Source organism: Sciurus vulgaris, assembly GCF_902686455.1.
Source record: "Sciurus vulgaris genome assembly, chromosome: 1".
Taxonomy (NCBI): Eukaryota; Metazoa; Chordata; class Mammalia; order Rodentia; family Sciuridae; genus Sciurus; species Sciurus vulgaris.
Window position 1 is genome coordinate 27,894,029 of NC_136461.1, and position 27,799 is coordinate 27,921,827.

The following is a 27,799-nucleotide window of genomic DNA, read 5'->3' on the forward strand; positions in this document are numbered from 1 at the left end:
AGGCCCTAAGCAACTTAGAGATCCTGCCTCAAAACAAAAAATAAAAATGACTGGGAATGTGGCTCAGTGGTTAAGCACCCTTGGGTTCAATCCTGGTGTCCCCTCAAAAGAAAGAAAATTTAGCATCCAAATTAAGTTATGCTGTAAATGTAGAAATACAGAATATTAATTTGATTTTTTAAATGTAAAAAGATCTAATGATTTTTTTCTTTGGTTACATGTTTAAAGGATGGTATTTTGCATATATTAGTTCATAGATATTTGGTTAAATTGTGGCTACTGGAACTTTGTGGACTATCTAGTGGCTCATATTTCTATTGGACGTGCTGCATGGAATCCTCCCTCCGGTCTTTCGCTTAAATCCTTCCGCTCACCCTTCAGACCTTGGCTCAAAGATGGCCCCCTCTGACAAGCCTTCCTGAGATGAAGTCTTTGATTTTCGCTTCACTGTGTTCACTTCCACAGCCCCAACGCGCCTGTGTTTGCTGCCTTTTGCACCAACCATTTGCGGATGCGCCTGCTTGGCTGATGACGGGAAGCAGGCCTGTCTGTAACCAGTCTGCAAGGGCCGCCAGGGCAGGGCTGCATCTGCCTGGCTCCCTGGTGACAACCGTCCACTGCGTCCAGAGGATGGTGCCCGGAGAGCCACCAGTGGCAGCAGCCTGCCACAGGAAGGTATTCCACAGGCTGCCCTTCCTTTCACCTTGAGATCTCTCTCCTTTTTTCTTTTTATATACAGGATTGTGTGTCTTTTTTCTTTAGTCGTAGATGGGCCCCATACCTTTATTTATTTTAGGTGGTGCTGAGGATTGAACCCAGTGCCTCACACGTGCCAGGCAAGGGCTCCACCGCTAAGCCCCAGCCCCTCTCCCTCCTTCTCGAAGGTTCTAGGATGTACTGTTCCCCTGGGTTGAGTCCCCACTCATCTCAGAGAGCCTGGGCACCCCCTGCCCCTAGGAAAGCCACCAAAGCCCTTCAGTACACAGACTGCCCCTCCCAGGTGGGACGTCCTCCTTCAGAGCTGGCCTGGGGCCCTTTGTTCCTCCTTGGGGTTATTGGAGCAGAACTTCTTGAACGGGGATGTGCTTGCCAACCACCTGGGCCCTCCATAGAATGCAGACTCTGGTTCATCAGGTTGGGGACGGGATCTGAGGGGCCAGGTGACAATGTCACTGCTGGTCCACAGACTGAATTCTGAGAAACAAGACTGAAGGGAACCTGGTTACCACCCTTCCCAGTCCTGCTCCGGGTCCTCGGTCACAGAGGCCATTAGGGGTCTCTCAACTCTGACCCCGTCTCTTCTTGCTCCCATGTATACTTCCCAGTCCTCAAACCCTAAGGAACCTGGTGCCAGTGACTACTGCTTGTTTTTTTTTTTTTTTCTTTTAATTTGAAATAAACCTTTAAGCAGTTTTCTGAGTCAGGTCAGCCCTGATAGGCATCACAGCTGTGTAACAGGAAGTCTCCGATGATAAGGCCACACGGCGGGATTGCCGAACCGGGTGGGAAGGCTTCTCCCCTGCATCCTCTAGCTTTGGCTCCGGCTGCCAAAGAGGCAATCCCAGCAGCTCCTCCAGAAGCTTCCACTCTGCAAAGCTGGGGTTTGGATGCTGGGAAATGTTCTGACATGTCCACTGGGCGCATCTTAAACCAAGTGTGGACCCCAGGCCAAATGATGGAAGTGTCTTCTGGTGGCCTCAGGTGTGTGTGTGTGTGTGTGTGTGTGTGTGTGAACTCATGGAGTGTGTGTGTATATTTTGCCCCGATGATCCAGTTCTGGAAAGCTTTCATCACATAGAATAACTCTGGGCTCTTCTGCGTAGGCCTGGTGTCTGGATTCCGTGCCTATGTGGGCCCCACAGATGTGAAGGGCCCCACTGTCCCCGGCTGCTGCAGCTGCTGCGACCCCTTGCGCCTCCGAGAGCTGGAGCCTGTCTCCTTGCTGTCCTTCCTGGTCAGGTTCCTGTTGGTATTCTCCCGCCGGCCCTGGCCTCCCTTCCTCCTCTTCTGCCCTGCAACAAACCCCACGGCAGGACAAATCAACAAAGGATGTGCTCAAGAGTCCTAGGAGGATGGGCGTGGTGATGCATGCCTGTCATCCCAGCAGCCCCGGAGGCTGAGGCAGGAGGATTGTGAGTTCAAAGCCAGCCTCAGCAAATGTGAGGCGCTAAGCAACTCAGTGAGACCCTGTCTCTAAATAAAATAGCAAATAGGGATGGGGATGTGGCTCAGGGGTCGAGTGCCCCTGAATTCAATCCCTAGTACCCGCTCCCCAAAAAATAAGAGTCCTAGGAGAAGAGTGATGAAAAAGCTGGGCAGGGAAGCCCAGAGACTCCTCTGACCCGCAGCCACTTCAGAGAACCCTGCAACACAAGCACTAAAAGTGGATCCCCACCCTCAGTGCACACCCTCAGTGCTCCTTGGACCTTGGATCCCAGTGGGCCTAGCTTTTCCAGGTGTTGGGTGCAGTCTAGGGACAGGCAAGACAGCCCCCACCCCTGCCCCTCACTGGTTACCCCTGGGACCAGGCAAGGAGCGGCAGCGCCCTCGTTACCAAATGCAGGCTGCGTGACCTTGTTGGAATCACTGTATGTCTCTGGGGCTCAGCCCTCTGGCCATCTGACCTCTGAAGGCCCTTCTAGCATAAACCCCCGGAAGAAATGGGGAACTGCAGGAATGGTGACCAGAGATGCTTCCAGCTCCTGCCACGGCATCTTGGGGTGCTGCTCTCTGCCAGGACATGGCCCGCAGTTTGGATAGCACAGGGCCTTGAGTTGAGGAGTCTCCATCTGGCCTTGCCCTGGGCACCAGACAGACAGGTGACTGAACCCCAGGAGGCAGAGGTGGCCGCTCACCCTCGGGACACGGCGTCCTCCGCACTGTGCACCTCCGGGTCTCCTTGGTGTCAGAGCAGGTGGCGTGGTCGCCCCCAGGAGCATGAAGCACCCTGCGCGTCCGCTCCTCAGAGCCCTTCCGGAAACCACAGAGCTTCTTCTTTTTGGAGCAGGGCCCCCAAGGGGACCATTCGCTCATTTCACATTGTGCTGGTGGGAAGAGAGGGGATAGGAAGTGAAGGAGAGGTGAGGGGGCTCCTCCCTGGTCCAGAATAGGGGGTCCTCATCCACCTGCCCCTGGCCTGGGCCTCAGGCCAGAGCAACTTTATTCGGGGGGCAGAAGGACCTCAGGGAGACCCAGCAGGTGTGTGTGGCGGGATATGCTATCTCTGCACAGTGCTCCGGTCCACACCATCCCTGGCCTGACCCGCCCCTGGCCACTCTGCCTGGGCCCGGTGCCCCGCTGCACCCACCGCGGCTCACCAGGACTGCTGCACTCCGCGGTGCCGTTGGCAGCGGTGGAGCCCTCTGGACAGGCCGGATAGCAGCGGCCCTTGTGCAAGTACAGGCCTTCCTGGCACCTGGTGCAGAAGTTGTGGCTGAAGCAGGCCGCACAGTGCTCGATCTTGCATTCTGTGGACAGCACCAGATGCAGGGTCTCTGGCCCAGCCGGCAACAGACACGTCCCCTCACCCCCAGCCCCAGTGCCCTGCTGCCTGCACCCACCCACATGGAGGCCAGGACCTCGGCCTACAGCTGTGATCTCAGAGGGGGCTTGGGAGCCTGAAGGGACCACTCTCGAGGGCCGGCTGGGACTCTCACCTCCATCAGTCAACCCAAAGCTAAACCCAGGCTCAAGCCCTGGAGCCCAAGGCGAGGCCCACAAGAGCTGCCTTCAGAGGAGGGGGGACCTCTGTGCCTGGTGGGGGTGTGGGAGCAGTGTTTCCCAGAGGGCCCCTACCCAGAGTAGAACTGAGGAGACCCCTGCAGAGCGGCGTGGGGCTCCCTCCCCCACTGCTGGGCATCCACGGCATCCCAACCCTACATCTCCTGTCCTGGGCAGAAAGAATCTGTTTGGAGGAGCAGGGAGCAATCCCAGGGCAAATTCCTCTCCCTGTGCAAGGCCAAGTTCCAGGAACCACCTTGGTCGGACTCCTGGGTCCCTCCCTGCCGCCCTCTTGCCAGCTCTCTCCTTGGTGGGGAGGGCGGCTTTGCGGGCTTGGCTGGGAACAGGCAGGTCTTTCACAATCCCTCCCCTCCCAGGCTCTGGCACCTGAGGCCCAGGCCGCCAGTTTCCCAGGAGCTGGCCCAGCCAGGAGCCCCTCTCCCAACACCCTGAGCATCAAGAGCACAGCTCTGGGGGTCCCAGCTCTGTCCTGCCAAGCTCCCCACCGCACCTTCTGCACCTCCTAGCCCCTGTGGCTTTCTCTCAGCCTCACTCCCTCCTCTCCCTTCTTCCTTCCCCTCCTGATGCTCTGATGCCCTGGTTTGGTTGCCAGCAAAATAGGAACCAAAATAACAATAGCAGTGACCATCTACTGAGAGCTAGACACCAAGAGCCTTATCGCTGCATCTCACAACCCTGGGGGGAAACTAGGACTCCCACTTAAAGATGAGGGAGGCTGAGATACGCCCAAGGTCATGCCATGAATAAACAGCAGGGCTGAGAGCAGAACCCAGCTGGCCAAGATAGGGCCAGACATCTCCCCTCCAAGGCTCTAAGTTATCAGCTGTAAAACGGGCACCATCCCACGGTCCTGCTTCCCTGCAAAGGTCTAAGTGTCAGCTGCCATGAGGTCAGAGAATGTGTTCTAAACTTCCAGGTACGGCACAGATGGGAGGGACGTGGCCACTGTCCGTGCGTGTGTTCCCTGAGTGACCCCCGGCACGTTGCAGCTGCAGTTACAGAGATGGAACAGAGCCCGTGCATTGGAGCAGGGACAGCTGTGCCTGGCACGGAAAAGCAGAGACAGAAGACCAGAGCGAGAAGAGAGTGGACAGTTGGGACGGCCACGCTTGGATTTCCTGGTGGCCAGTGTGGCGCCCATGGTGGTTTTCAAGCAGAAATGGGAAGACACGGGCTAGGTGTTTTAGAAGCATCTTTCTGGCTGCGGTGCAGAGGGAAGGTTGGAGGGGACCACACGGACTGGAGCACAGATGGACAGGAGAGAGCAGGGACCGGGCGGGGAGCCTGGCTGAGACGGGGCAGTGACAGGAAAGGAGCAGCCGGGATTTGGCTACTGGATGGATGTGGGCAGCACAGGCAAGGGGCCGGCTGCCAGGTCTGTGGCTAGGGCCATACGTGGGCCCCCGCACTGACCTGTGGGAGCAAAGGTAGGTGCAGGTGTCAGGGGAGGTGGGGTCCAGGTCTGACATGGATTCAAGCGTGGGTGGGATTCCGGGGGTCATGTCTGGCTGGGGGCCGAACACCTGAATCAAGGGCTCTTCTCATCAGCGCCCCCTTTACTCCCCTTGTCAACCACCAACAGCTCAAAGCCCCCTTCCCCAGCGCGGTGACACTCACTGATGCACTTGTTCATCTCCGGGTTGCGGGCGTCAAAGTATCCGGGCGGGCAGGATGGCAGGCAGACGCCCACCTGGCGGATGTCGTTCCGCTCCAGCAAGATGAAGAGCTTGGGCGAGCACTTGAGGCAGCCGTTGACCTCAGAGCAGAGCTCACAGCCTTTGGCACAGGCCTGGCTCCCCTCGGCACTGACTGCAAGGGTGGGGCAGGCGTGAGAAGGAGGCTGGGGCTGAAGGAGAGAGCCGCGTCCTCCCAGGATCCCACGAGGACAGGAGAGTAGACCGGGGGTTCACTCTGGGGCAGGAATGTGCTTCCCAGGTGACACAAGCCAGGCGGCAGCCCGCTACGAGGCTGTTTTATGAACATTCCAGACTCCTCTCGCCAGAGAATGAGCCTGCAGGTCTGGAGTAAGGGCTCCGAGGACCCCATGTGCCTCCCGAGCTTCAGGCACAAGGCCCCCCCGCTAGGCTTGCTTCCCCACCAGCAGAGAAGCAACTGAAGTCCCTTCCTGGGACTTACCCTGACTCTCCCCAGAGGAGGAAAAGTTTAGCTTCAAGTACAGAAGGATGGTTTTTACTCCTCTGATAGTTTTAAAGACAAGAAGGATAATGCATTAAACTATCAGAGAAAAGGACCACCTACCTAGAGACAGGAAGACAATTAAATAACCTATGTCTACAATAGTGTTCTCGACCAGCGATGATTTCACTTCCCAGGGGACATTCGATAATGTATTCAGATATTTTTGATAATCATAACTGCAGAGGTGGGTTGCTCCTGGCATCAAGTGGGTAGAATCGGGGATGCTGCTAAACATCTCTAAGACATGGGGTGGCCCTTTTCAGCAAATAATTATTTGATTCAAATGTCAATGGAGCCAAGATTGAAAAACCCTGTTTAGAATCATCCTGGGACACAGTGTGACCTCCAGGTGCAGCACTGAGTCTCCAAGCTTTGATCTTTTTTTTTTTTTTTTTTTTTTTTTGGTATTGGGGATTGAACTCAGGGGCACTCAAGCACTGAGCCACATGCCCAGTCTATTTTTGTAATTTATTTAAAGACAGGGTCTCACTGAGTTGCTCAGGGCCTCGCTAAGTTGCTGAGACTGACTTTGAACTCGTGATCCTCCTGCCTCAGCCTCCAGAGCCGCTGGGATTATAGGTGTGTGCACCACTACACTGGCTCAAGCTTTGATCTTGTTCCTTCATTCATCCAACATTCACTGAGCCCCTTCCGTGCACTAAGCACAGGATGAACCCTGGGAACAGGGGGGCAGATAAGCTAGGCCACTCTGCAGGAAACTGGCCTTTCAGCAGAGAAGACACCCGAAGACAGGCAAATGCTGAAAGCCACAAAGCCAAGCAACGGTGGGCTCAGGGGGAAAAAAAAGGGAAGTGTAGAGAGTTTTCCTTTAGGAAAATGGAGATAAGGGTACTGGAAGGAGAAGGATCGCAGAGGGATCTGCAGATAATTTGGGGTGGAGGTGAGGGGAGGTGGTAGAAGATAAGGTATCTTTATATGGTGAACTTGACCTTGGTCCTGCCAGGTGGCATTTCCCAAAGACTATTTCTTGGAAGAGATTCCCCTAAATGTTCACAGGAGGACTTGGAGAAAAAGCTACTGTAACAGGTAAGACCAGGACCCAATGGGTCAAACAAATCCAGCAGGATTGTTACTGGGAGGCTTTCTGCAAACTCGATGACACTCCTATGCAGAGGGACAGAGGAAGTGCATTTCCCAAACATTTTGGCCATAAAACATTTATTTTGAAGACTCTTTCTTGGGACCTCTTCAGAGCTGCTTGGACAACAGGGAGCCATTGAGATCCAATTTACGTAACTGGTCCAATTCACATACTGTGAAGATTCAGTCACAGCCAGGGTGGAGACCGGAGGCCAAAGGTCTATTTGGGTGGGAGCTGACTCCCTTCATCCAGGTGAGAAAGCAAGAAAGCCTTAAGCAAAACTATATTTAATGGTAAGAGAAAAAGACAGATGGAGAGATGCTTAGCAGAGAGGAGTGGGCAGGAGCCTGGGGTAATTCCCGGGTGTCTGGCCTAGGGTGCAGATGACCTGTGGGGCCGGACACTAAAACAGGCCCCAGGGAAGAGCCGAGTGGAGAAGGAAGGAGAGTAGTTGTGAGCCACTTTGGAGAAGCCAGGCAGCAAGAAGCTGTAGAAACACCTGGAGCCAGACCTGGGAATCAGAATGGAGCTGGCAGTGGGAGCTCGGGAGTGAGGACCCCGAGCTCAGCCTTCAGACCCAGCGGGACCTCAAGCCAAAGTCCCAGTCTGTGAGCCCAGCAAAACACTGAACCCTGCACCTCCCTTCTCACCCCCGAGAAGGGTAGATAAGCGTCCGCTCCGGGGCCTCCGGGAGGAGTCCAGGCTGCAGGGATGAGTCCTGATTTCAGAACAGGAGAGCAAGAGAGACTCAGGAAGCAGGCAGAAGAGGGAGGGAGACAAGACGCCATAGGCTGTCACCAAACGTCAGCCCTGATGGCTGATCCCAGGACAGGGTGGTTCCTCAGGGCTTGACAAGTGCTAACTCATGTCACCCGTCAACGGCCCCGGGGCGGGTGCTCTTATTCTTATCGATCCTCATTTTTACAGACGAAGAAATGAAAAGGTTCAAGTGCTCCACCGAGACTCCTCAACCAGAATGTGTTCTAGGCAGAGGGAACAAAGTATATAAAAGGCAAGTGGAGGGCAAAATGAGGGAGCACAGAAACTGCAAGTATGGCTAGAGGGATTTTTTTTTTTTTAATATGCAATTTATTTGTATAGAGTCAACGTTACTTTTTTTTTTTATTTGGTGGCACTGGGGACGGGACCCAGGGGTGCTCTACCACTGAGTTACATCCCCAGCCCTTTTTATATTTTTATTTTGAAACAGGGTCCCGTTTAAGTTGCCGAGGTTGGCCTTGAACTTGTGATCCTCCTGCCTCAGCCTCCTGAGTCACTGGGACTAGAGGCATGTGCTACCACACCTGGCAAGTCAATGTTACTAGTTAATGACAAATTTAAAATGGACTATCCTTCTTGTTGCTTTACTCATTATGTGAGCAAAAATACTCCAAAAGCTCTACTGGAGTTCCGAAAGAGCGTTTGGGATTATTTTTCTACTTTGGACCTTTTTTCAGCTATTACAAATTTATGTCACTGTTGATTTTAGGTACCACTTCCCCTTCGAAGATACTAAACCCCCCATTACTCATTGTTTTTATTTAAACCCTTGTCGATCGAATGTATTTACCTTCCCATGCAGACTATGAAAGTTCTTGAACAATTGGCTGAGCCAAGATTTCTGGAAAATTCTAGGTAGCTAACAGTTGTCAATAATACTTTGTCATTTAATTAAAATCAGAAGCATAAACATCAGAAATAAATAAGTGAATAAATAAATCCTCATGGAAACAGATGCCCCTTCTGGGCTTCTGCCTTAGTATCAATAACTGAGGTGACCCAGGTGTCCTCCGGGTTGCCCTCTGGAGCTACATCACCATATTCAGTGATTCTTCCTCGGTTCCCTTGTTAAGGACAGAGTCTCCTCCAAATCCCACAGCCCACCACTCACTCGACCACAGCAACGCCCCGTGTACAGTTTTCTTCAGTATTATTATTGTTACTGTTTTCTGTCCGCACTGGGGTGGCCTGGGCCTCAGGGTGTGAGGCCAGCGCTCTCCCATGAACTCCACCCCAGCCCTCCCTCAGCACCGGCAAGGACAGGTCAGGCGAGACAGGGCCACTTCAGCCCAGTGAGAGCAGGAGCCACTGTCCAGATGCCAGGCAGCACAAGGACAGAGCAGGGGCCAGGGAGGAAGGGTCTCAAACTGAGTTATCCTAGAGGCCAGGAAGGGTGGCCGGGAGCTAGAGTAGGCGACAGGCCGGAGCTTGGTTTTAGAGAGATCCTTCTACAGCCTGGAGAACTGGTTGAAGGCACGGCAGAGGGGAAGGGGCGGAACCAAGAGGAGGGCAGCGAGCAGGCGGTGAAGGTGTCCTGAGGGCCAGGCCCAGGGCAAAGCACCGGGCAAGGAGACTTGGAGATGTGGGGCCCGTGAAGTGGACAGCGGTTGGGCCTTGGCTGAGACAGGGGCCCAGGAAGAGGAGCAGGGTTTGGTTTTTTTATATTGGGGGGTGACATGATGACAATTTAGGTGTGGTGAGGTGTGGCCGCTGGGGGACATCCAGGGGAAGTGAGGCAGCTGAGCACGTGGGTCTGGAGCTCACGCGGAAGGGCTGTCTGGAGGTGGAGATGCGGGGTCCTTAGCCTGCAGATGCTCATCAAAGGCATCTAGCGGGCGGGGGAGGAGCGGGCATTGAAGAGGAGGACAGGAAAGAGAAGGTCCGAGCCAGAGGCTGAGAAGGGGCCAGCAGACCCCGAAAAGCATACTGCACCCCGGAGGCCAAGGCACAAGCGCCCTCCACGGAAGGAGGAGGCGTGGACGTGCCCAGGCTGCTGAGAGGTCACCTGGGGAATTGGTGCCAGGTTGGGTCACTTGGCGGGGTGGGGAGCAGAGGGCAGTGGCAGAGGACTGACAGAAAGGCGGGAGGCAGAGAGGCAGGGCGCCTTGGCTTTCTGGAAGTTGGCTGCCGAGGAGGGGCGAGGGTTGCCTTGGTGGTGAACACCCCAGGAGTGGAAGAGCAGTCCCGGGAAGAAGCTGTGTGGCAGACCAGAGGGCTGGGGCTGAGCCCTGGGGACACCTGCAGTCCACAGAGAAGCAGAGGAAGAGCGGCTCTGGAAAAAAGCTGAGAATCAACCCTCGGAAACATGGGAGGAGATGCGGAGGGTGATAATAAAAATCAAGCTGAAAGTCAAACGCCATGGTACACACCTGGAATCCCAGAGGCTGGGGAGGCTGAGAGGCAGGAGGATGGCAAGTTTGAGGCCAGCCTCAGCAACTTAACAAGACAGTTTCAAAATAAAAAAATAAAAAGGGCTGGGGATGTGGTTAAGTGGTTAAGCAACCCTGGGTTCAACCCCTGGTACAAAAAAAAAAAAAAAAAAGTTGAAAAGGAAGAGTTCTTAGATGACCTGGGCTTGGGGGAACCCAAGGCCAGTGAGCCCTGGAGCAGACCTAGAGATGTGACCTCCAGTGGTCACTGACTGGGTGACTTCCAGAAGGGCAGTTTCATGGACAGAGAGTGTCAGCCAGACCACAGTGAGCTGAGGAACAGGCGGAAGGGAAGGAGGTGGAAATAAAGCTAGGAGAGAGACAGAAAATCAGAGGGCACAGAAAAAGACAGCGTGGAAGCCAGGCAAGGGCGCAGGCCTGCAATCCTGGAGGCCCAGGAGGCTGAGGCAGGAGGATTGTGAGTTCAAAGCCAGCCTCAGAGAGATCCTGTCTCTAAATAAAATATAAATAAGGGCTGGGGATGTGGCTCAGTGGTTGAGTACCCCTGGGCTTGATCCCTGGTACCAAAAAACGGAAGGAAGGAAGGAAGGAAGGAAGGAAGGAAGGAAGGGAGGGAGGGAGGGAGGGAGGGAGGGAGGGAGGAAAGATGGAAGGAAGGATGAGTCGGTGTGGAGGGAGGAGATGGGGTGAGATGTGATTCCAAGACTCAGAGGCAGATGAAGTGCCTCTCCAAGACTCAAATTGATGGAGTTGAAGAGCTGAGGATACAGGAGGGTCAAGAGATGGAAGTCAGCCGGGTGCTGACTTCTACACCCCCAGCTATTTGGGAAGCTGAGACAGGAGGATCGCAGTTTGAGGCCAGCCTCAGCAACTTATTGGGACCCTGTCTCAAAATGAAAAATTAAAAGGGCTGGGGGGTGTAGCTTACTGGTACAGTGCTAGCCTAGCACATGTGAAGCCCTGGGTAAGATCCCCGGTACCATGGGGGTTACAAAATAAAGATATAGAGGTCAAAAGGTCAGGCGATGGGCTAGGGGAGGGATCAGAGACTGAAGTCAAGGACAAGGGACAAAGAACCAAGGGATCTGAATTCCATGGGGGTCGGGGACTCAGAAAGGGGAGGGGTTTGGTGATGGGCAGGGGCCAGTTCAACGAGGGGATGCTTACAAGAGGGATAAAAGTCAAATGGTGCTCTCGGCTTGACAGGCAGACAAGTGGGCAGGGAGGTCAGAGAGCCAGACAGGGGCTCTGGGGTTCAACGATGCGAACACGCCTTTGAGTGCAGGTCCCAGGGGATGTGTCTGGGGGTGCATCACAATTCCCAGGGAATTGTTCCCTAGGCACCTGCTGCAACCTGGCAGGCGCCCAGGGTGGCTGGGAGCTGGGACGTTGCCATATAGCAAGGAAGGCCCCACAGGGCTGGTAATGCCCCACAGCCAGCGGGTCCAGAGCAGCGGGGAGGACGTCCCTGAGCCAACACGCCAGGGAAGAGTGTGTGCCACGCAGGAGGAACAGCCTGTGCAAAGGCTCAGAGGTACTGACGTCCACTGCGGGAAACAGGGTTCTATTCTCTCTGCAACGAAAGGCAGGTCAGACTGGCCTCCGTCAACCTGGCGCACAACCCTGTCAGATGGCTGTTACAGAGACCAGGCCGTGTCCCCCTGCCCCAGCCTGCCCCTCCCGGAAGAGTGGCTTCTGTCCTACCGCCCCCTCCCCGTCTTTGCTTCCTCAATTCCCAATGGCCTCATCTCGTCTCTTTTAAACCAAAAATCAGATGGTGTCACACCTCCGCCTAAAATTCATCGGTGACTCCCTACTACCTCCAGAATGAAGACCCAGCTCCTGAGGGGTCTGAAAAGTCATCCTGAGCTTGTCGCCCCCTCGTCCCTCAGTGCTTCCTTAAGCGATGTCCATCCCTGTTTCTCTGGGCACGTCACACTCTTCCATACCTCTATGCCTTTGCTCCTGCTGGCCCTTCCGTCTGAATATTGCCTCCTGAGCCTGAAGAACTCCTACGAGCCTCAGAATTAAAGTCGCCTTCTCCAGGAAGTCTTCCCAGATCTCACCTCCCACCAGTCTGGATGGAGTGTTCCTCTCTGTTCCCATTTCCCTGGCACTTGATCACTTCTTATGGTTATTATCTGGTAATACATCTTTGTCTCCCACTAGAAAGAGCTGGGGAGGACAGAGCCTCTTATTTTTGATTGGAGGCCCAGCCCTGGGGTGAGACTCCTAAGAAGTCGGGCCCCAACTGTGGAGGGGGACACAGTGTGTGCAGAGTCTCAGGGGCATCCCCTGAAGTGTGGGCAGTGGGGCTGCACAGGAATGCAGGCTCAGGTGGGCTGGCAAGGGTCAGTGGGGCTGGAGAGAACTGGCCACGACTCAGAGGCCCGCCAGCCTGGGTTATGGGGGACCCCGGCCTTGGAAGAGGGAGATCCAGTGGGAGAGACCCGAGTTTATCTGGGGGGCTGGAAGACAGGGAGGGGGCTGAAGAAGTGTAGGTAGGAGCCTTCTCAGGGGATGCATCTGTTCTTGGCACCCAGGGCCATCTGCTGCCTAGTCACCCAGCCTGGGGATGTCCAAGGATGTCCTGGGAGGACCACAGGATTGATTTTTTATTTCATTTTACTTTGTGCTGAGGACTGAACCCAGGGTCCTGAGCATGCTAGGAAAATGCTCTGCCCCGGAGTCACCCAAGCCCTCAGGATCCTGTGACTCAACTGTGAACTTGGCTGAGGCTTTTTCTCACCTGGGCCAAGACGGCCTCCTAGCTAGCGCGTTGGCCTTCCCCAGCCCCTCCCCAGCCTCTGCGGCAGCTGGCCCATGTGCCCCCAGAATGAAACCTCTCAGTGACTCCTCCTCACCCAGCGCCAACTCAGGGTAAGTCCAAACTCCTCAGCCTGACAAGTACAAAGAGCTTCACAATCATCCGACCACTGCCCAAGTCCACAGCATCATCTTGCCAGGACCCTTGTGTCCCTCTATCCTAAGGGATGCTGGGTTTCCTGCTTCAGCAACAAAATACTTCTTTTCAACAGCAAAGATCCCCAGCATGAAAACCAGATATGAGCCGGGAGCAGGGGTGCATGCCTGCAACCCCAGTGACTCAGAAGGCTGAGGCAGGAGGATGGCAAATTGGAGGCCAGCCTCAGCAACACAGTGAGGACTCAAGCAACTTAGAGAGACCCTGTCTCAAAATTTAAAAATAAAAGGTGCTGGGGATGTGACTCAGTGGTTAAGCGCCCCTGAGTTCAACCCCAGTACCAAAAAAAGAAAAACAAAACCCAAAACAAACAAAAAACCAGATATGAGCATAGCTGCCCACGTAAAACCCCATTTTTAAATCCTTTCCCTGCGTCTCCCAGCTGGCACTCTTCTGGAACAAACGATCTAGGCCTCTCCCAGTCCCCCTGGCTCTCGCTGCCCCGGGATTCCTCCCAACACAGCAGTCACGACACTGGAGTGCATGGTCTCTTCCCCATCACCGTGAGCCCCTCGAGACTCATCTCTGTGACCCAGGGCCAGTCTCTGCTGGCTCTCAGTGACCTCTGCTGAATGACCCAAGGAATGAGCAGGAAAGGGACCTTGAGCTTGGTCAGCGAGGGAGGGGATGCGAGCTCTGGGTGGGGCAGGGGCAGTGAGATGGGGCAGAAAGTCCCATCCGGGCTTCAGGAGCTCAAGGGAGGAATGGGGTCTCCCTGGGGCCAGGACCCGGAAGCGGGGACTGGTTTGGAGAGATGGGCGGGCTCAGGAAGGGGCAGGGACTCAGAGAGGGTGAGGGTCAGTGAGAGGAAAGGGAGCTTCCTCGGTGAAGAGGAGCTTGGAGAGGGTCCTGGAGGAGTGGAGGAAGAGCAGCCGTTGCCAGGGGGCTTATAAGCCATGGCCAAAGAGAAGTCCTCGCTCGACTTATTCCCCGCCTCCATGCAGGGGGACCTCACTCCGACTCCGAGATCAGATATTTTTGGGTCTAAAGATGGTTGCTAGGGTTCGGATGTGAGGTGTCCCCTAAAAGCCCGGTGTTCATGCAGGAATGCCCAGAGGTGATTGGATGACCGCTGTACCCAGTCAATCCATCCTAGTTTGAATGTTGCGCCGTAACCTTAGGCAGGTGGGCGTGGCTGGAAGAGGCGGAGCCTGGGGCGGGGCCTGGAAGGGCGCCTCCTCCCCCAGCCCTTCCCGTCTCTGCTTCCTGGCTGTCTCTGTCGAACTGAGCAGCTCTTCTCTGCACGCTCTTCCACCATGACACTCGACCTCACTTGGGCCCAGAGCAATGGACTCAGCCGACCACGGACGGAACCTCTAAAACTGAATCAAATGAAACTTCCCCTCCTCCAAGTTGTTCTTGTTGGGCATTTTGTCACTATGACACAAAGTCAACTTGCTGGTGTAAGGCTCAGGATCAGAGCTCTATTGGGTGGCTGCTGGCAGCCCTGCTGACATGTGGTCAAGAGACATCGGACAGATTCACTAGCCCTAACGCTCATACACACAGCAATCCTGCTACCGTATCCCCAAACAACCTGGTGCCCTTCTGTATCGTGGAGAACAGCACACACAGGTGTCATGGTCTCCTTCCTTCTGCCAGTCCCCGAAAACCCCAGCGCCGCCGAATGGTCCACACCTTGTTTATCTAAGCCCAGCTTGCATCCCGAAGTCTGCAGAGGGCTGGGTGGTTTACAAAGCTTGCTCAGATGCATGTCTAGGGCTAGGTGGAGTTACTGGTAGTGCACCTGCCTAGCACAGGGGAGGCCCTGAGCTCCATCCCCAGCACCACTGACACAAAAATAAAAAGCAAAATAGCTGCTACCTCCTGTGAGCCTTCCTATATTCCTGTACGATTGCATTTCAGCCTTTCAACTGTGGTTTTTATGACCACTAAGTGACAAGTACACACACTGTACCTCCCTGGGCCTCGGTCATTCCGGACCCTCATTACACCCCAGTCTTTCTCCATTCCTCCCCTCACCCTTGGCTGTCACCACCAAGGTGTTCTGTGACATCACGTGATAATAAAAATTGCTTTGTGTGCTTCTGAGGCTGCCGGACGTAGTTGTATCAAAAGTGGATGCTTCAAAGCTGCTGCATCAGATCAGCCATGCTGGAAGCAGGAGGCACTTACTGATGCTCAGTCCAGTTGGTTTTTTTTTTTTTTTTTTTTTTTGGTTTGTTTTTGTTTTGTTTTCCAACAGACTTGAACCCAGGTCTTTTGCTCCCTGGTTTAGGTGGGTGTGTGGCCTTGCATGTGAATGTGAGCATGCCCCATGAGTGTTGCTGGTCTCTCTCCCTCTCTCTCTTTCTCTCTCTCTCTCTCTCATTTCCAAAATAGAGGAGACTGATTATAAACCACTAAACCACATCTGGCCCATGAAGTCCAAAATACTGGCCACAACAGAGGAGAAGGGAGGGAAATCAAGGCCCCGCTGCTGATTGAACCTAACTGGCTCTAATTGTTCCTTAAGCCAGGGATTTTCAGCTTCACTGATTCGCTGAGCTTCCCTCCCTGGGTTGAGTCCTGGCCTTGGCTGCTCCTGTGGAGACCCAACAAGACTCCACTGCCTTTCAGCCTTCCCTGTGGAGAGGTAGGTCTGCAGGGAAAGGCAGAGTGAGGCAAGAGGGAGTTGGGAGGAGCCGGGCGTGGTGGCGCTCGCCTGTAATCCCAGCGGCTCAGGAGGCTGAGGCAGGAGGATCTCGAGTTCAAAGCCAGCCTCAGCAACTTAGTGAGGCCCTAAGCAACTCAGTGAGACCTCGTCTCTAAATTAAAATACAAAATAGGGTTGGGGATGTGGCTCAGTGCTCGAGTGGCCCTGAGTTCAATTCCTGTACCCCTCCCCCCCAAAAAACTAAATAAATAGAGGGAGTTGACAGAAACTTCAGGAAGACTTCCTGCTTGGGGGTGCGACATCTCTATTGTGTATGTGGAAACAGACAAGGCCTTGGGCATCCAGAGACCCCGCCAGCCCACTCCCTGGCATGGGTCACCGTCACATAAAGCCACTCCCATAAGCAGAAGGTAAGGACTGCCTAGTGGAGGGGAGGGGTCCCACACATTAATCTGGACCTTTACCCACCTCTGGCCACTGCCACCCCGAGACCTGGGTTTCGACATGACTGTGTGCTGAGGCGCATTTCTTGGCCTTTCCTAGCCTCGGTACAGAGACAGAGTTTGCTTTTCTGTTTTAAACTGAGAACGTTTCCTTCCAGTGCCATCTTTCATGGAAGCTCCCCACCCAGCAGGGAGGTAAAGCGCCCCACCGCTCCCAGGCCCACTGGGCCTGGTTCAAAAGCCTCAGGACACAGGGTCTCATGACCCCACTGCCTCCCTGTGTGAGGGGCAGGGGAAGCCCCCTGTCACCCGCTACCCAAAGGCGCAGAGCTCCTGCCCCCAGGGCCCACACCTCGGCCAGGACAGAAAGGAGGAGCACCCGACTCCTGATCGCCAAGAGGAAGCCAGCCGGCATGCTGCCCCCCGCCCAGCGTCTCCGTGGACCCCACACAGGGCCGGTGTCACGTCAGAGGCATGATTCACAATCTGCATCCTCACAAGAGAGGGGTTCATCCAGAAAACAGTGTGCACAGGGGGACACAGACGGCAAGGGACCTAGAGCAGCGGATGCCAACAGATGAATCCAGCAACTGCATCCAGAGGGGGGATCCACAAGGGTCCCTGCAGCTGAAAACCACCCAAGACCTCCGAGGCCCCTCCCACCCCCAGGGCCAGCGGAGGTCCACCCCGCTGCCCTCGGGTACTCACTCCGCCTCTGCCTCTTGCCCTTGATCCCCCGGCTGCCGATGGCGAGGTGCATCCAGCTCAGAACCAGGGCCACCACACACAGCCCAAGCCGCATGCTCACTGGCCAACTCCAGGCCCCCGCAGGAGGGGTGGTCTCTGGGGGTGGATGGCACGTGGCTCTTGCTAAGGCCTCTGGGGCTGGGTCAGCAGCAGGAGGCCCAGGCCTGGGCCAGAACCCAAATCCACCATAATCTCAGCGGGGGACAGAGAGGGTGTGGGAAGCCTCCATCAGCCCCAACGGAGGTCCTCAAAGCCACCTCAGAGCGTCACATGGAAGTCCTCTTTGTCACTTCAGCAGGGATTGCTCCCGAAACCAACCTGTGGGGAAGGAGAGAGAGGGTTAAATCTGTGGTACCCCAGGGCCCCCTGCTCTATGCCTCCTACCTTCCCATGTGTTTCCCTACCCAGAACATGGTGAGGAATCAGAATATTTGGACACTACAAATAACCCACCTGGCACCATGGAGAAGAAATCTGCTCCTCTTCCTATCCCTCAGAATTCCCCAACCTGACACTAGAGCCGACTACCTGAGTAGCTGGAATATGGTAAACACTCAAACCAAATTTGTGGCTTAATGATGATTTTCAATAATGGGAAGCAGTTGGCCCCACCACTGACTACTATTGGCTAAAGCTCTAACTGGAAGTCCTTCTTTAAGTCTACCCTACAGACCTCATGCTGCAGTAATATCTTGTTATTTGAAGAGGAGCTCTCTTTGTCCTTCCATGAGTGGCCCCTCAGCCTTCTCTTCCCAGTGCTGAGTCACCCATGTGCCTTTCACCTGTCCTGGAGCTAGAGCAGTGACCCCTGGCAAGCCGGCAGACTTTGCATGGCGGGAGAAAAGGAAGTAAGGCTTCCCCAGGCCACAGAAACTCTGACACAGCAGGCCCGGCGGGCCTGGCCTTTGTGAGGGGATAAAAGAGGCAGCAGTGCCCGCCCTGGTCAGGGACACAGAGAATGGCGATAATCCCCCAGCCCCGCGAGAGCCAGGGCTCTGGACCCGGAGGCTGGGGTGGTGGGGGCAGGGGAGTTGGGCCTCCCTCATGAGATGTGCTGGGACGTTGGGCATCTGCGCCTGAGTGAGCACCAAAGCCCTGCCTGCTCCCCACTCACAGGGTGGGACCCCCAGCACCGTCACACAGACGCCCGGCCACACCATGTCCACACACTCCTGCACCCCAGCCCGTGCTCACGCAGAGACCCCAGAACACAGGGAACGGCCGACCAGCAGCAGGGGAGGACTTGTGGATGCTAGGAAGCGTCGCCTTCCTGTCCACTGGTCAGTCACCTTTGGAAAGTCTTTTAGCTTCTCTGAGCCTCGGTCTTTTCATCTATAAAACGGGGCTAGCACCCAGGCCAGCTCTGAGTGCCTGCTGAGTTTTGGTGGACTAACGAGGAACCTGAGATGCTGGCACGAAGGTGCTCCCCCACCTCCTGTCCCAATCCTGTCTCATCTCCTCAGTGCCCAGTTTACCCCCAGCCTCTCGGAGAGGCCCCAGGAGAGCCCACGTGCATGGGAGATAAATCATTATCCCCCAGGGAGTCCAGTCCCTCCCTCCTCAGCCTCTCCCACTAGCTTTGAAGGCCAGACACACTCAAGTGGTTAAGCTGCCTGAAGAAGTGTTTACATGAGGGCTGATGGATCCCACCTGCTGCTGTGGCCGGAGCCAGCGGAGATGCCCCCAGCCACCCCCAAATGCCCCGGTCAGCTGCCAGCCCCTACAGGACCTGCCAAAGGCTTCCCACATTCCCCAGCCCCGGCTACACATGCCCATCACCCAGAGCATGGCTGTCCAGTCCAGTTTACCAGGCCAGGGTCTTCAGTCCCAAGTACATAGCCTCTGAGGCTGGTAGAGTTTGACAGTCAAGGGCACAAAGTGCTTTGCATGCTATAGACTAGCTGGGTTACCCTGTGTTAGTTGCTTAGCTGGTCTGAGCCTGTTTCCTTATCTGCAAGACAGTTGTTTCTTGACGCCTTAAATGAGTTAATAGATGACACGGGCTTGAATGGGATTGGCACGGAGGGAGGTCCCAGTACTGCCTGTCGTATTTTTTTTTTATGACTGAAGCTTTGTTTTGTGTCTGCATTCATTTAAAAAGCAAGATCAACATTTTCTGTATCATCCGGATACCAACCTTGATCATGAGCATTGACATGCAATTTACGCCTCTGCATTGATCTCTCTGGTTGATGGCTTGGACACCAGAGTGTCCCCCTAGAGGGACAGGATCTACCTCCGAGAGCACTGGTCAGACTGGGCTGCAAGGACCCCGGCAGATCCAGTCTGTCAGTCCCTACGTTCGACAAACACTGCATCCGACAAACTTGGTGTCACACACTGGGTCTGCGAGACTTTGGCCTCATGGTATGATCCATGTCCCTAGGGTCCTTGGGGCAGAAAAGGTCTCCTGTGCCTCTCTGTGCGCTGTGACTGCCCTCGTGGAGCCTGGCTCCCCCCAACCCCCCGCCATGTTCCCCCTCCCCAGCCCGCGAGTCCTGCCAGGTTTGACCTGGCCCTTGCCACACTCACCTAGTCTCTGCCTGCGGCAATCTTCTGGCCCACTCCGGCCGGAATCACCAGGGACCACAATCTCAGCTGGGAAATGGAGACGGGGATCCAGATGCAAATTCCATTGGAGCAAGTGATACTGATTTCCCTCACCTCTGGGATCGGAAAAGTTTCAAGCCCTTTTTTTGGGGGAAAAATATTATATTTTCAACCCTACAAAGAAGCTAAGAGCACATCTCTACGAGGAGCTAGGAGCAATGCGGGTGACAGGGCAGGACGTGGCATGGGTCGACACTCAGCTCAAGTGGCACATGCCATTCAGCTCCTGCTGGTGACGGACAGGCAGAAAGGATGGCTCAACACTGCCAGGTTCCGGACATTTTGAAAGGGAAGTTGAAAATTCAGGATCTCGTGTGAAATCTGATTTAAACACTGGGCAGTTCCGAGACTACAAACCCTGCGGTGCCAAGCTCCAGAAGGCCACAGGGCCCTGTCTCAGAGGCTCCACATCCCTCCCTAGATCTGGGCCCCACAGAGATGCACACAAGGGCACAAAGACATCAGGGCTAGGACTGAGAGAGGAGCCAGAAGCAGAGGGCTTTCCTTTAGTAGCCTGTCTATCATCGTTCTGCTGCCGGCTTCCCTTGGGCCTTGGGCTAAATGGCACAGACAGTTCATCTCAGGGGGCTCAGTAGTCTACCCAGAAAGGGAACCGCGGCAGTGTTCAGGGCCCCCGCACTGGAGGGGGCTTGGGGTGGGGAAGGACATTCCTCTCTGCCAGGGTGGGGGTGAGGGTGCCTCCTACCACCTACCACGTGCTGGACCCTCATTTATTCCACCCTGCCTGGAAGAGGAAGGTAGAATTATTCCCATTTCACAGAGCAGAAAAGCGGCACTGGGAGGTTAAGGGTCTCCGTGGCGACAGACCTAGTTTGCTACCCAGAACCGGGGTGTCCGCAGGGCGGACGGAGATTGCTGAGGAATGTGCCCCCTCCCTGCTTGGGGAATGGACCTGCAGCAGGTGGAGAAACGGCTGGGGGCAGAGGCCGAGGTGGCGGGAGACCAAAGAGATGGATCCGGAAGGGGAGGGCGCATGCTGGGGAGGGGGACACCGTTGCGGGTGGAGCTGGGGCGGGGACTCAGTCCTGACAGAGGGCTGGAATAACTTTCACCTTCTTGCCTGCAACACTATCAGGATAAATTGGTACTCCGGCCGGGGCCGATCCGGACCCAAAAATGTAAACCATCCAGATAATTTCTCATCAGCCCTCCCCAGGAGCGGCCGCGGAGCAGGCTGGCGGCGGGGGCAGCGTTGCTGGGCTGGGGGCGGGACAAGTACGTGCTGCCCGACCGGCCGGGATTAGCTTGTCGGCCAGAGCCGAACCAGGTGCTGGGACCGTTTTCCCGCCCCCAAAACCAAAGGCACCAGAGAGAGGCTCCTGCGCACCCTGCATCAGCGCCCCGAGTGCTCGCATCCATCTTCCCTCTCACCATCCGGAAGAGGCGCCAACAGGTGCCCCGGAGAGGCCGACTGAAGCCCGGGTGGTGCCCTCAAGATCCAAGTTCAAGAGCCAGTTCCGCAAGAAACCCCGGCCTCCACTGCCCGCACCCAGAATCCATCCCTGCTCCCCCAGAGCCCCGCGAACCGAGCCCCACCTCTGCCCCGCCAAGCTCTGCCGTCCGACCCTCAGCGCGGGCCAGGGAGTCGCGCCACCGCGCTGCGCACCCAGGGCCGCGGCGCACGTTGCCTGCCACGTCGGACCCTGGCCCGAGCTGTGGGAATGGGATGGGGGTCACCAGGGACCATGGGACAGGGGACAGCGAGACCAGGAATCGAGAGCCTCCGGGCCGGGGAGGGCGTATGACAGGGCCGGTGGACCTGGAAGTTCAGGACTGCGAGCGAGGGGCTTGCGGAGGACCCGAGGAAGCGACCGCGACGGGGCTGTCCGCTTGGCCCGAGGGGTGACGGGGCGACAGGATTTGTAGGAGGGAGTCCCGGAGGTGCCTTCTGCCGATCGGTGCCCGCAGAGCAGTGGGACTCCCCTTCCTCTGTCTCCCCCGCCCGAACCCAGCTCGGCTAAGCCCCGACGGGGGGCCCGCGGCACCCCGGGTCCCGGGAAAGGGGGCACTAGGGGGAGGACCGAGCCGCGGGGAGGGGACTCACCTCGGCGCTGCCAGCGGCGGCGCGGGCAGGCCCGGGAGGGCGAGGGCGCGGCCGGCTCAGCCGCCCGCCGCAGGACTGTCCTGGGCGCCCGGCTCGCCTGCGCTCCGCCCGCCCGTTCCCAAGTTGCTCAATCTGCGGGCGGCTCACGCCCTCCGGGGCCAGCGCCCCACCCGGCGCATCCGTTCTGGGGCGGCTCGGGTGGCCCTCGCTCTCCGCGGCGCACGGCTCGGAAGCCCGACTGCGGCTCGCCGCGCCGGGCTCGTGTTCTCCGTCGCGCCTCCGCTCGGCCGGAGCTCCCAGCCGGGAGAGGGGCCAGTCCTCCGCTCGCACGAGGGAGGGAATCCCCCCCTTCGCAGTCCCACCCCCGAGCCGGCCCCCCTTCCTGGGATCCGCAAGAAAAAATGGACTGGAGCGCCGGGCCGGGAGTCCGCAGCCCCCTCCCGCACGCCCTTGCCCCACGCTGGCGCGCTGCGCCCTGAGCGCGGGGCTGGCACAGGAACGAATTCTCTGAACCCCGGCGCGGACCCTCTGCCCTTGCTTCCTCCCTCCCGGGCCGCACTAGTGTCCACACCCGGGGGATTCCAACAGCCTGCGCACCCGCAGCGGATCAGAGCATCTGCGGGTCTGAAGAGCGCCCAGGTCCCTCACCCAAACCCAGTTTCTCCATCAAGAACCTGGAAAGTGACAAGGAATAAACTCGACAGAGCTTTTTGTTCCTGGCCACACCCTCCTCCCCTTCAGAATCAAATCTTCAAAGCATCTTTCTAGTTCAAAAGAAATACCAAGAATCTGGGCACCCACAAGGACAGCGCCACACTCCCACACCCCACTGGTACAGGAGAGTGAGGGAAATTGCAGAATACAACCTACATTCAAATCCCCCCTCCATCACTTACCAGCTGTGTGGCCATGCCTAAGGTACTTAACCTCTCTGAGCCTCAAGGTTCTCATCTGTTGTGCAGGTTCAGTGAAATGAAGTGTGCAATGATTGGTTGATGGTAGGAACTCTATAAATGTTTGTGGATGAGCACAGAAGGGCTGCAGACACCTGCAGTGACCCAGATGATGTTGAAGTGGAGCCTGAAGAGGGAGGGAGGGAGGGACACTCACTTCTTAGGGTGGCAAACAGCTGTTCTCCAGCCTCACTTCAGATTGGGGAAAGGAAAATGAGCTAACTCTGTAGTTAGCCGAGTCAAGCTGGAGCAGAAAAGATGGACTGATTGTGTGTGGGGGGCGGGGGGGGGGCGTGAGTAATCAAGACAGGCTGTGGAATCTCCTTCCTTGGAGAGGAGGGGGGAGCTGTGACTGCTGAGCCAAGAGCACAGGGTCCTTTTGCATGACAGGGGAATGTGTGGAAGGGCCAGGCAGTAGGACGGTCGGTGGATAGCCAGAGAAAGCGCCGTGGGATCCCAGATGCCCAGTGTCTGGACTCCCGAGCCAGTGCTGCCAAGTTTGCAGGAGGCGCATAGCCATTTCCGAGTTGGTCCAGGGCCCCTCCAGGCCCCTCCCTTCTCCCCTCTGCCCTGAGCCTCCCCGGTGTCTAACCAGCTCTTGGCTCCGCTCTGTGCCTAATCAAACAGCCCCAAATGCCGAAAACTCAATGTTTATTTTATTTTATTTTTTTACACACTTGCATAACTCCCTGACAAGCCACGCCAGGCGCTGGGCTTTTGTTTGGTTTTATTTTGTTGCATTTAGGGGAAAAAAGAGAAAGAGAGAGAGAGAGAGAGAGAAGAAATAACACAAACCACTCAGCCCTAGAAGCTGTCTTAGGCCAGGCAGTGGGCTCGGGTTTCCTGCCTGAGGAAAAGTCTGTGGGAGTTGGGGGGCCTCGCTACTGGGCTCAGGAATGAGCGAGAAAGGGAAGAAAGCCACCTGGGTCAGAGAAGATAGGGAATTAGAACCATGTGACATAATGGGTGGAAAATAAAGAGCATTTCTTGTGCATCTAATATACGCCACTGTGTTTTGCATATAGTTACCTAATTTCATAACCATTCTTTCTTCCTTCCTTTCTTTCTCTTCAGTATTGGGCCTATGAAACACAGGGATGCTCCAGCATCAAACTACATTCCCAGCCCTTTTTATATATATATTTTATTTTTATTTTGAAACAAGGTCTCCCTAAGTTGCCCAGGCTGGCCTCAAACTTACAATCCCCCTGCCTCAGCCTCCCGAGTGGCTGGGATTATGAATGTGCACCATCAGCCCAGTTTTCCCCCTTTGCCTTGTAGACGTGAACGTTGAACGTCCGAGACATCACGTACTTTGCTGAGATGTGTAGCCTATGAAGTAGATCAGCTCAGGCTCTGCCAAAAGCCTGATAGTTTACCCAACAAAGTTGTGTTGTCCTAAGTTTGCATATTGTGTTGATTCTTCCTAGAAATGTTTTTTTCCCCGACCCTTCTCACATCCTCCTGCTAAACGGCTATATGAAGTCCTAGCTGGGCCCCTACAAGTCAGCCGGCAGACCTGGGTAGTGGACTTGGACATCACTCATCATTGGCCGGTGATGGGCTCTTCCCCTGCCCTGAGCTCCTTAGGAGCAGGGACTGTATCTGATTCATCCCTAAGACCTACTGGGCCTACTGAAGCAATGCTTGGCAAACTAAACCCACACAACCAGGACTGTGCCTTCTGTAGTCCTATAGATGGTGTCCTAGGTCACTGTCACTACTTGCACATGCCTAGATCGTCAGTCTCATTAGAAGGTAAAAAGTGAGCAGACTCAGGTCGTGGTAGCGGCTGGACATCAGCAAATTTCCTGATACTTTGTGTTATTCTTCACCAGGCAAGAACTATTTTACCGTCTCCGTTTTCACCATCTCATGATACCTTCAGCTATAAGCAATAGAAGACCAACTCCAAATAGCTTAGGCAATAGAGGGATCTACTATCTCATGAGTCAAGAAGGGCCTTATGTAGGAATGATTCAGTAGCTCAACCAGCACAATGAGAATGAGGTTCTGGGCGGGGGGTGCAGGTCAGTGGTAGAGCACTTGTTTAGCTTGAGTCTTGGGTCCAATCCTCAGCATTACAAAAAAAAAAAAAAAAATCATGTTCTTTCCTATATTCTCGTTTAATCTTCCTCATTGTGTTGGCTACTGCCCTTATGCACACAGTAGGGATGCAGCAGCTCAGGCAACACATCTTCATCCACCAAGTCCAGCAATGTCTTTCTCTCTCTCTCTACATATATATGTGTATATAAAATCTCTCTCTATATTTTATATATGTGTATATAAATATAAACATATAAAAGATAGAGTCTTGCTGTATTGCCCAAGTTGGTCTCCAACTGGACTCCAATGGTCGTGCCACTTCAGCCTTCCTAGTAGCTAGGACTCTAGGCCTGTGCACCATGCCCGTCTAGCTGCCTCTCTCTCTCTCTCTCTCTCTCTCTCTCTCTTATATCAGGGATTGAATCCAGGGGCACTTAATCCCTGAGCCACAACCACAGCCCTTCATATTTTTTAATTTATTTTGAGACAGGGTCTCACTAAGCTGCTTAGGGCTTTGCTAAATTGCTGAGTCTGGCCTCAAACTCGCAATCCTCCTGCCTCAGCCTCCTGAGTCACTGGGATCACAGGCATGCATCACTGCACCCGGCTAGCAATCAGCACATCTGCTCTGTGGGGATTTAGGATGCCGAAGTAGGGAGGAAGGCAGCAGATGAGGTCCTTCCAGAAGGACCTTCTGTATCAGGCTACAAAGCAGGCACTAAATCTAAGGGCAATGGCAACCCTGAGGGTTCATGAGGCAGTGGGCAGGCGGGATTGGAGCTGTGCTTTAAGGGACTTCCTGGCAACTCTCACATGGGCTGGATTTGGAGGGGAGATATAGGAGTGGGTGATAGGCCCCATGACAACTGACAGCTGGTTGTTCCATTTTCTCTTTGCCTCAACCTCCCTTCCAGAGGGCCTGCTGTGGCCCTGGAGGCCAGTACCACCATAAACACACCGTCCCAGATTTCCCAACTGTTGTAACTAAGCTTGGGCTCACCTAATGCACACCAGGGACACTGTCCCCTTTGGCCAGCAGAGGCTGGAGAAATCACTCGTTCCCCCCTTGAAGGTCCAGCCTTAGCCTCCAGCCTGCCCCCAGGGGCTACCGTTCCTCCACCATCCTGCACATGCTCCGCCCCTGCCCACCTCCCCCAGCCCTGCATCCCTTCTTTCTGGTGTGGGACTTCTGCACCTGTCCCCTTTACGACAGCTTCAGAAATTGTCTTGGAGTCCTCGTTACCCATATCCCAGCCCCTCGGGACCTCCAGGCAGGGTTGATTGTCTGGCCAACTCTACCTCTGCCTCCCACCCCTGTGGCCACTCCCTCTTGGCCTCACCCAACTGCTGCATCCCTGGACCCTCCCCAGACCCCCTTATGCTCAGGTCTCTGCCCCCTTCCTCCTAATTCAGATTTTTTTTTTTTTTTTTTTTTTTTGCGGTGCTGGGGATCGAACCCAGGGCCTTGTGCTTGTGAGGCAGGCACTCTACCAACTGAGCCACATCCCCAGCCCCTAATTCAGATTCTTGGCATTGCACCTGCTTGACATCGATGCCCGTGCTGGCCAGGTCTCTCCCACACACAAACCCTCTGTCACCCTCTGCTGAGTGCTGGGCTCTGCTGGACAAACCCCAGCCACCTGGGAGGTGGCACTTCTGCAGTCCTCAGCCAGCCTCAGCCATGTGTGTCATGGTCCTGTGGTGTGTGGGGCTGAGGGCCCAGGGGCTCCCCTCTCTGGACCTGGAGGCACCCAGACCCCACCCTCCCCTCTGTGTCCCCAGACCCATCCTCAAGACAGATGAGAGTAGCTCTTCCAATTTCCTGCTCCAGCGGTGCTTGGCGCACACCTGTGATCCCAGCAATGGGTGAGGCTGAGGCAGGAGGATCACAAGTTCCAGGCCAGCCTGGGGAGTTTCACAACACCCTGTTTCAAAAGAAAAATAAATAAGCTGGAGACGTGACTCAGTGGCAGAGCACTTGGGGGTTCGAGCCCAAGTACCAGAAGGGGGAAAAAAAGAAAAGGCAAAAGCCCAACTTCCTGCCCTAAAACTAAACTTTTGGAGGGGGGCAAGGTTGGGGACTGACCCCAGGATGCTTGCACATGCTGGCCAAGTGCTCCTCCACTGGGCTCCGACGCCATCCCTGAAACTACACATCTGCTCCCTATGCAGAAGCTCGCTCCCCTCAGGTTTCCTCTTCTTGGTAAACAGCAATGATCCCGATGGAGCAGGAAACTGGGGTGGTGTTTGGTTCTTTTCCCTCTCTCACCCCCATGTCCACTCTCTTGGCAGAGCCTGCTGGATCCGCCTCCAGCACCTTCCCAAACCACCTCCCCTGTTGCTGCTATATCCGGCTGGCCGTCTTTGCTGCCCACCTGGGTGGCTGTCAGCACCCCTTGCGCCCCTCAGCACCCTTCGCTCACTCCTGCCAGACCTTCCAGTGATTTTCCATCACACTTGGAGTCCAGGCCAAACACCATCCCTTATAAGGCCACGGCCCTCCGGCTTCGTATATTGCCCGTGTCTCTCTCTCTCTCTCTCTCTCTCTCTCTCTCTCTCTCTCCCTTTTCTCTCTCTGCTTCAGCTGACGGGGCTTCTTCCAGTTCTTGGATGACTCCAAGCTCTCTCTCGTCTCAGGGCCTTTGCACAGTTCTCCGCCAGGCCGCCCTGCCCTCGGCTCTCCGCAGGCAGGCGGCTGCTCTCCCTCCTGCGACCTCAGCCTAGGCGCCCGTTGTGGGAAGATGCTTCCTGACTCCGCCACCTAAGTAGGGCCCGTGGTTGGTGGCCACCGCTTCCCTCCTGCTTGGTTGTGCGTTGTGCGGTGGACTCGGGCTCCCAGGGGAGACTCCGCGTGCCAGCCCGGCGGTAGAGGCTCTTCCCTCCCACAGCCTGTCTCCCACCATCCCTGGGAAGGTCACCAACAGCCTCCTGGTCAGCAGACTCCACCAGACTCCCGCTTCTCTCTCTGCACAGCTCTTGAAAGCCCCTCCCCCGGGCCTGCTCCTCTCTTCTGGTTTCTGCTCCTTGTCCCTCTGCCACTTCTCCTCCCAGCCTTTAACTGCGGACAGACCCAAGGTGACCGTGGCCCTGTGCCCTTCTCTACCCACGAACTAACCAAGA

At 55.6% G+C, this 27,799-nt stretch overlaps 1 protein-coding gene across 2 annotated transcripts; it reads right to left on the reverse strand.

Moving 5' to 3' along the window:
- Positions 1–842: 842 nt before the first annotated feature.
- On the reverse strand, positions 843–22,002 carry RSPO1 (R-spondin 1). Of its 2 annotated transcripts, XM_079101191.1 has the most exons (8): positions 21,678–22,002; positions 19,535–19,692; positions 19,140–19,298; positions 16,964–17,320; positions 5,359–5,550; positions 3,318–3,467; positions 2,856–3,044; positions 843–2,012 (listed from the first exon to the last, which is right to left on the reverse strand). In XM_079101191.1, exons 4-8 carry the CDS (start codon positions 17,055–17,057, stop codon positions 1,846–1,848), a joined length of 792 nt encoding a protein of 263 aa, XP_078957317.1. In that variant the 5' UTR covers positions 17,058–17,320; positions 19,140–19,298; positions 19,535–19,692; positions 21,678–22,002; the 3' UTR covers positions 843–1,845. The 2 variants fall into 2 exon arrangements, with proteins under 2 accessions (XP_078957317.1, XP_078957316.1); XM_079101190.1 differs by lacking the exon at positions 19,140–19,298.
- Positions 22,003–27,799: the final 5,797 nt, after the last annotated feature.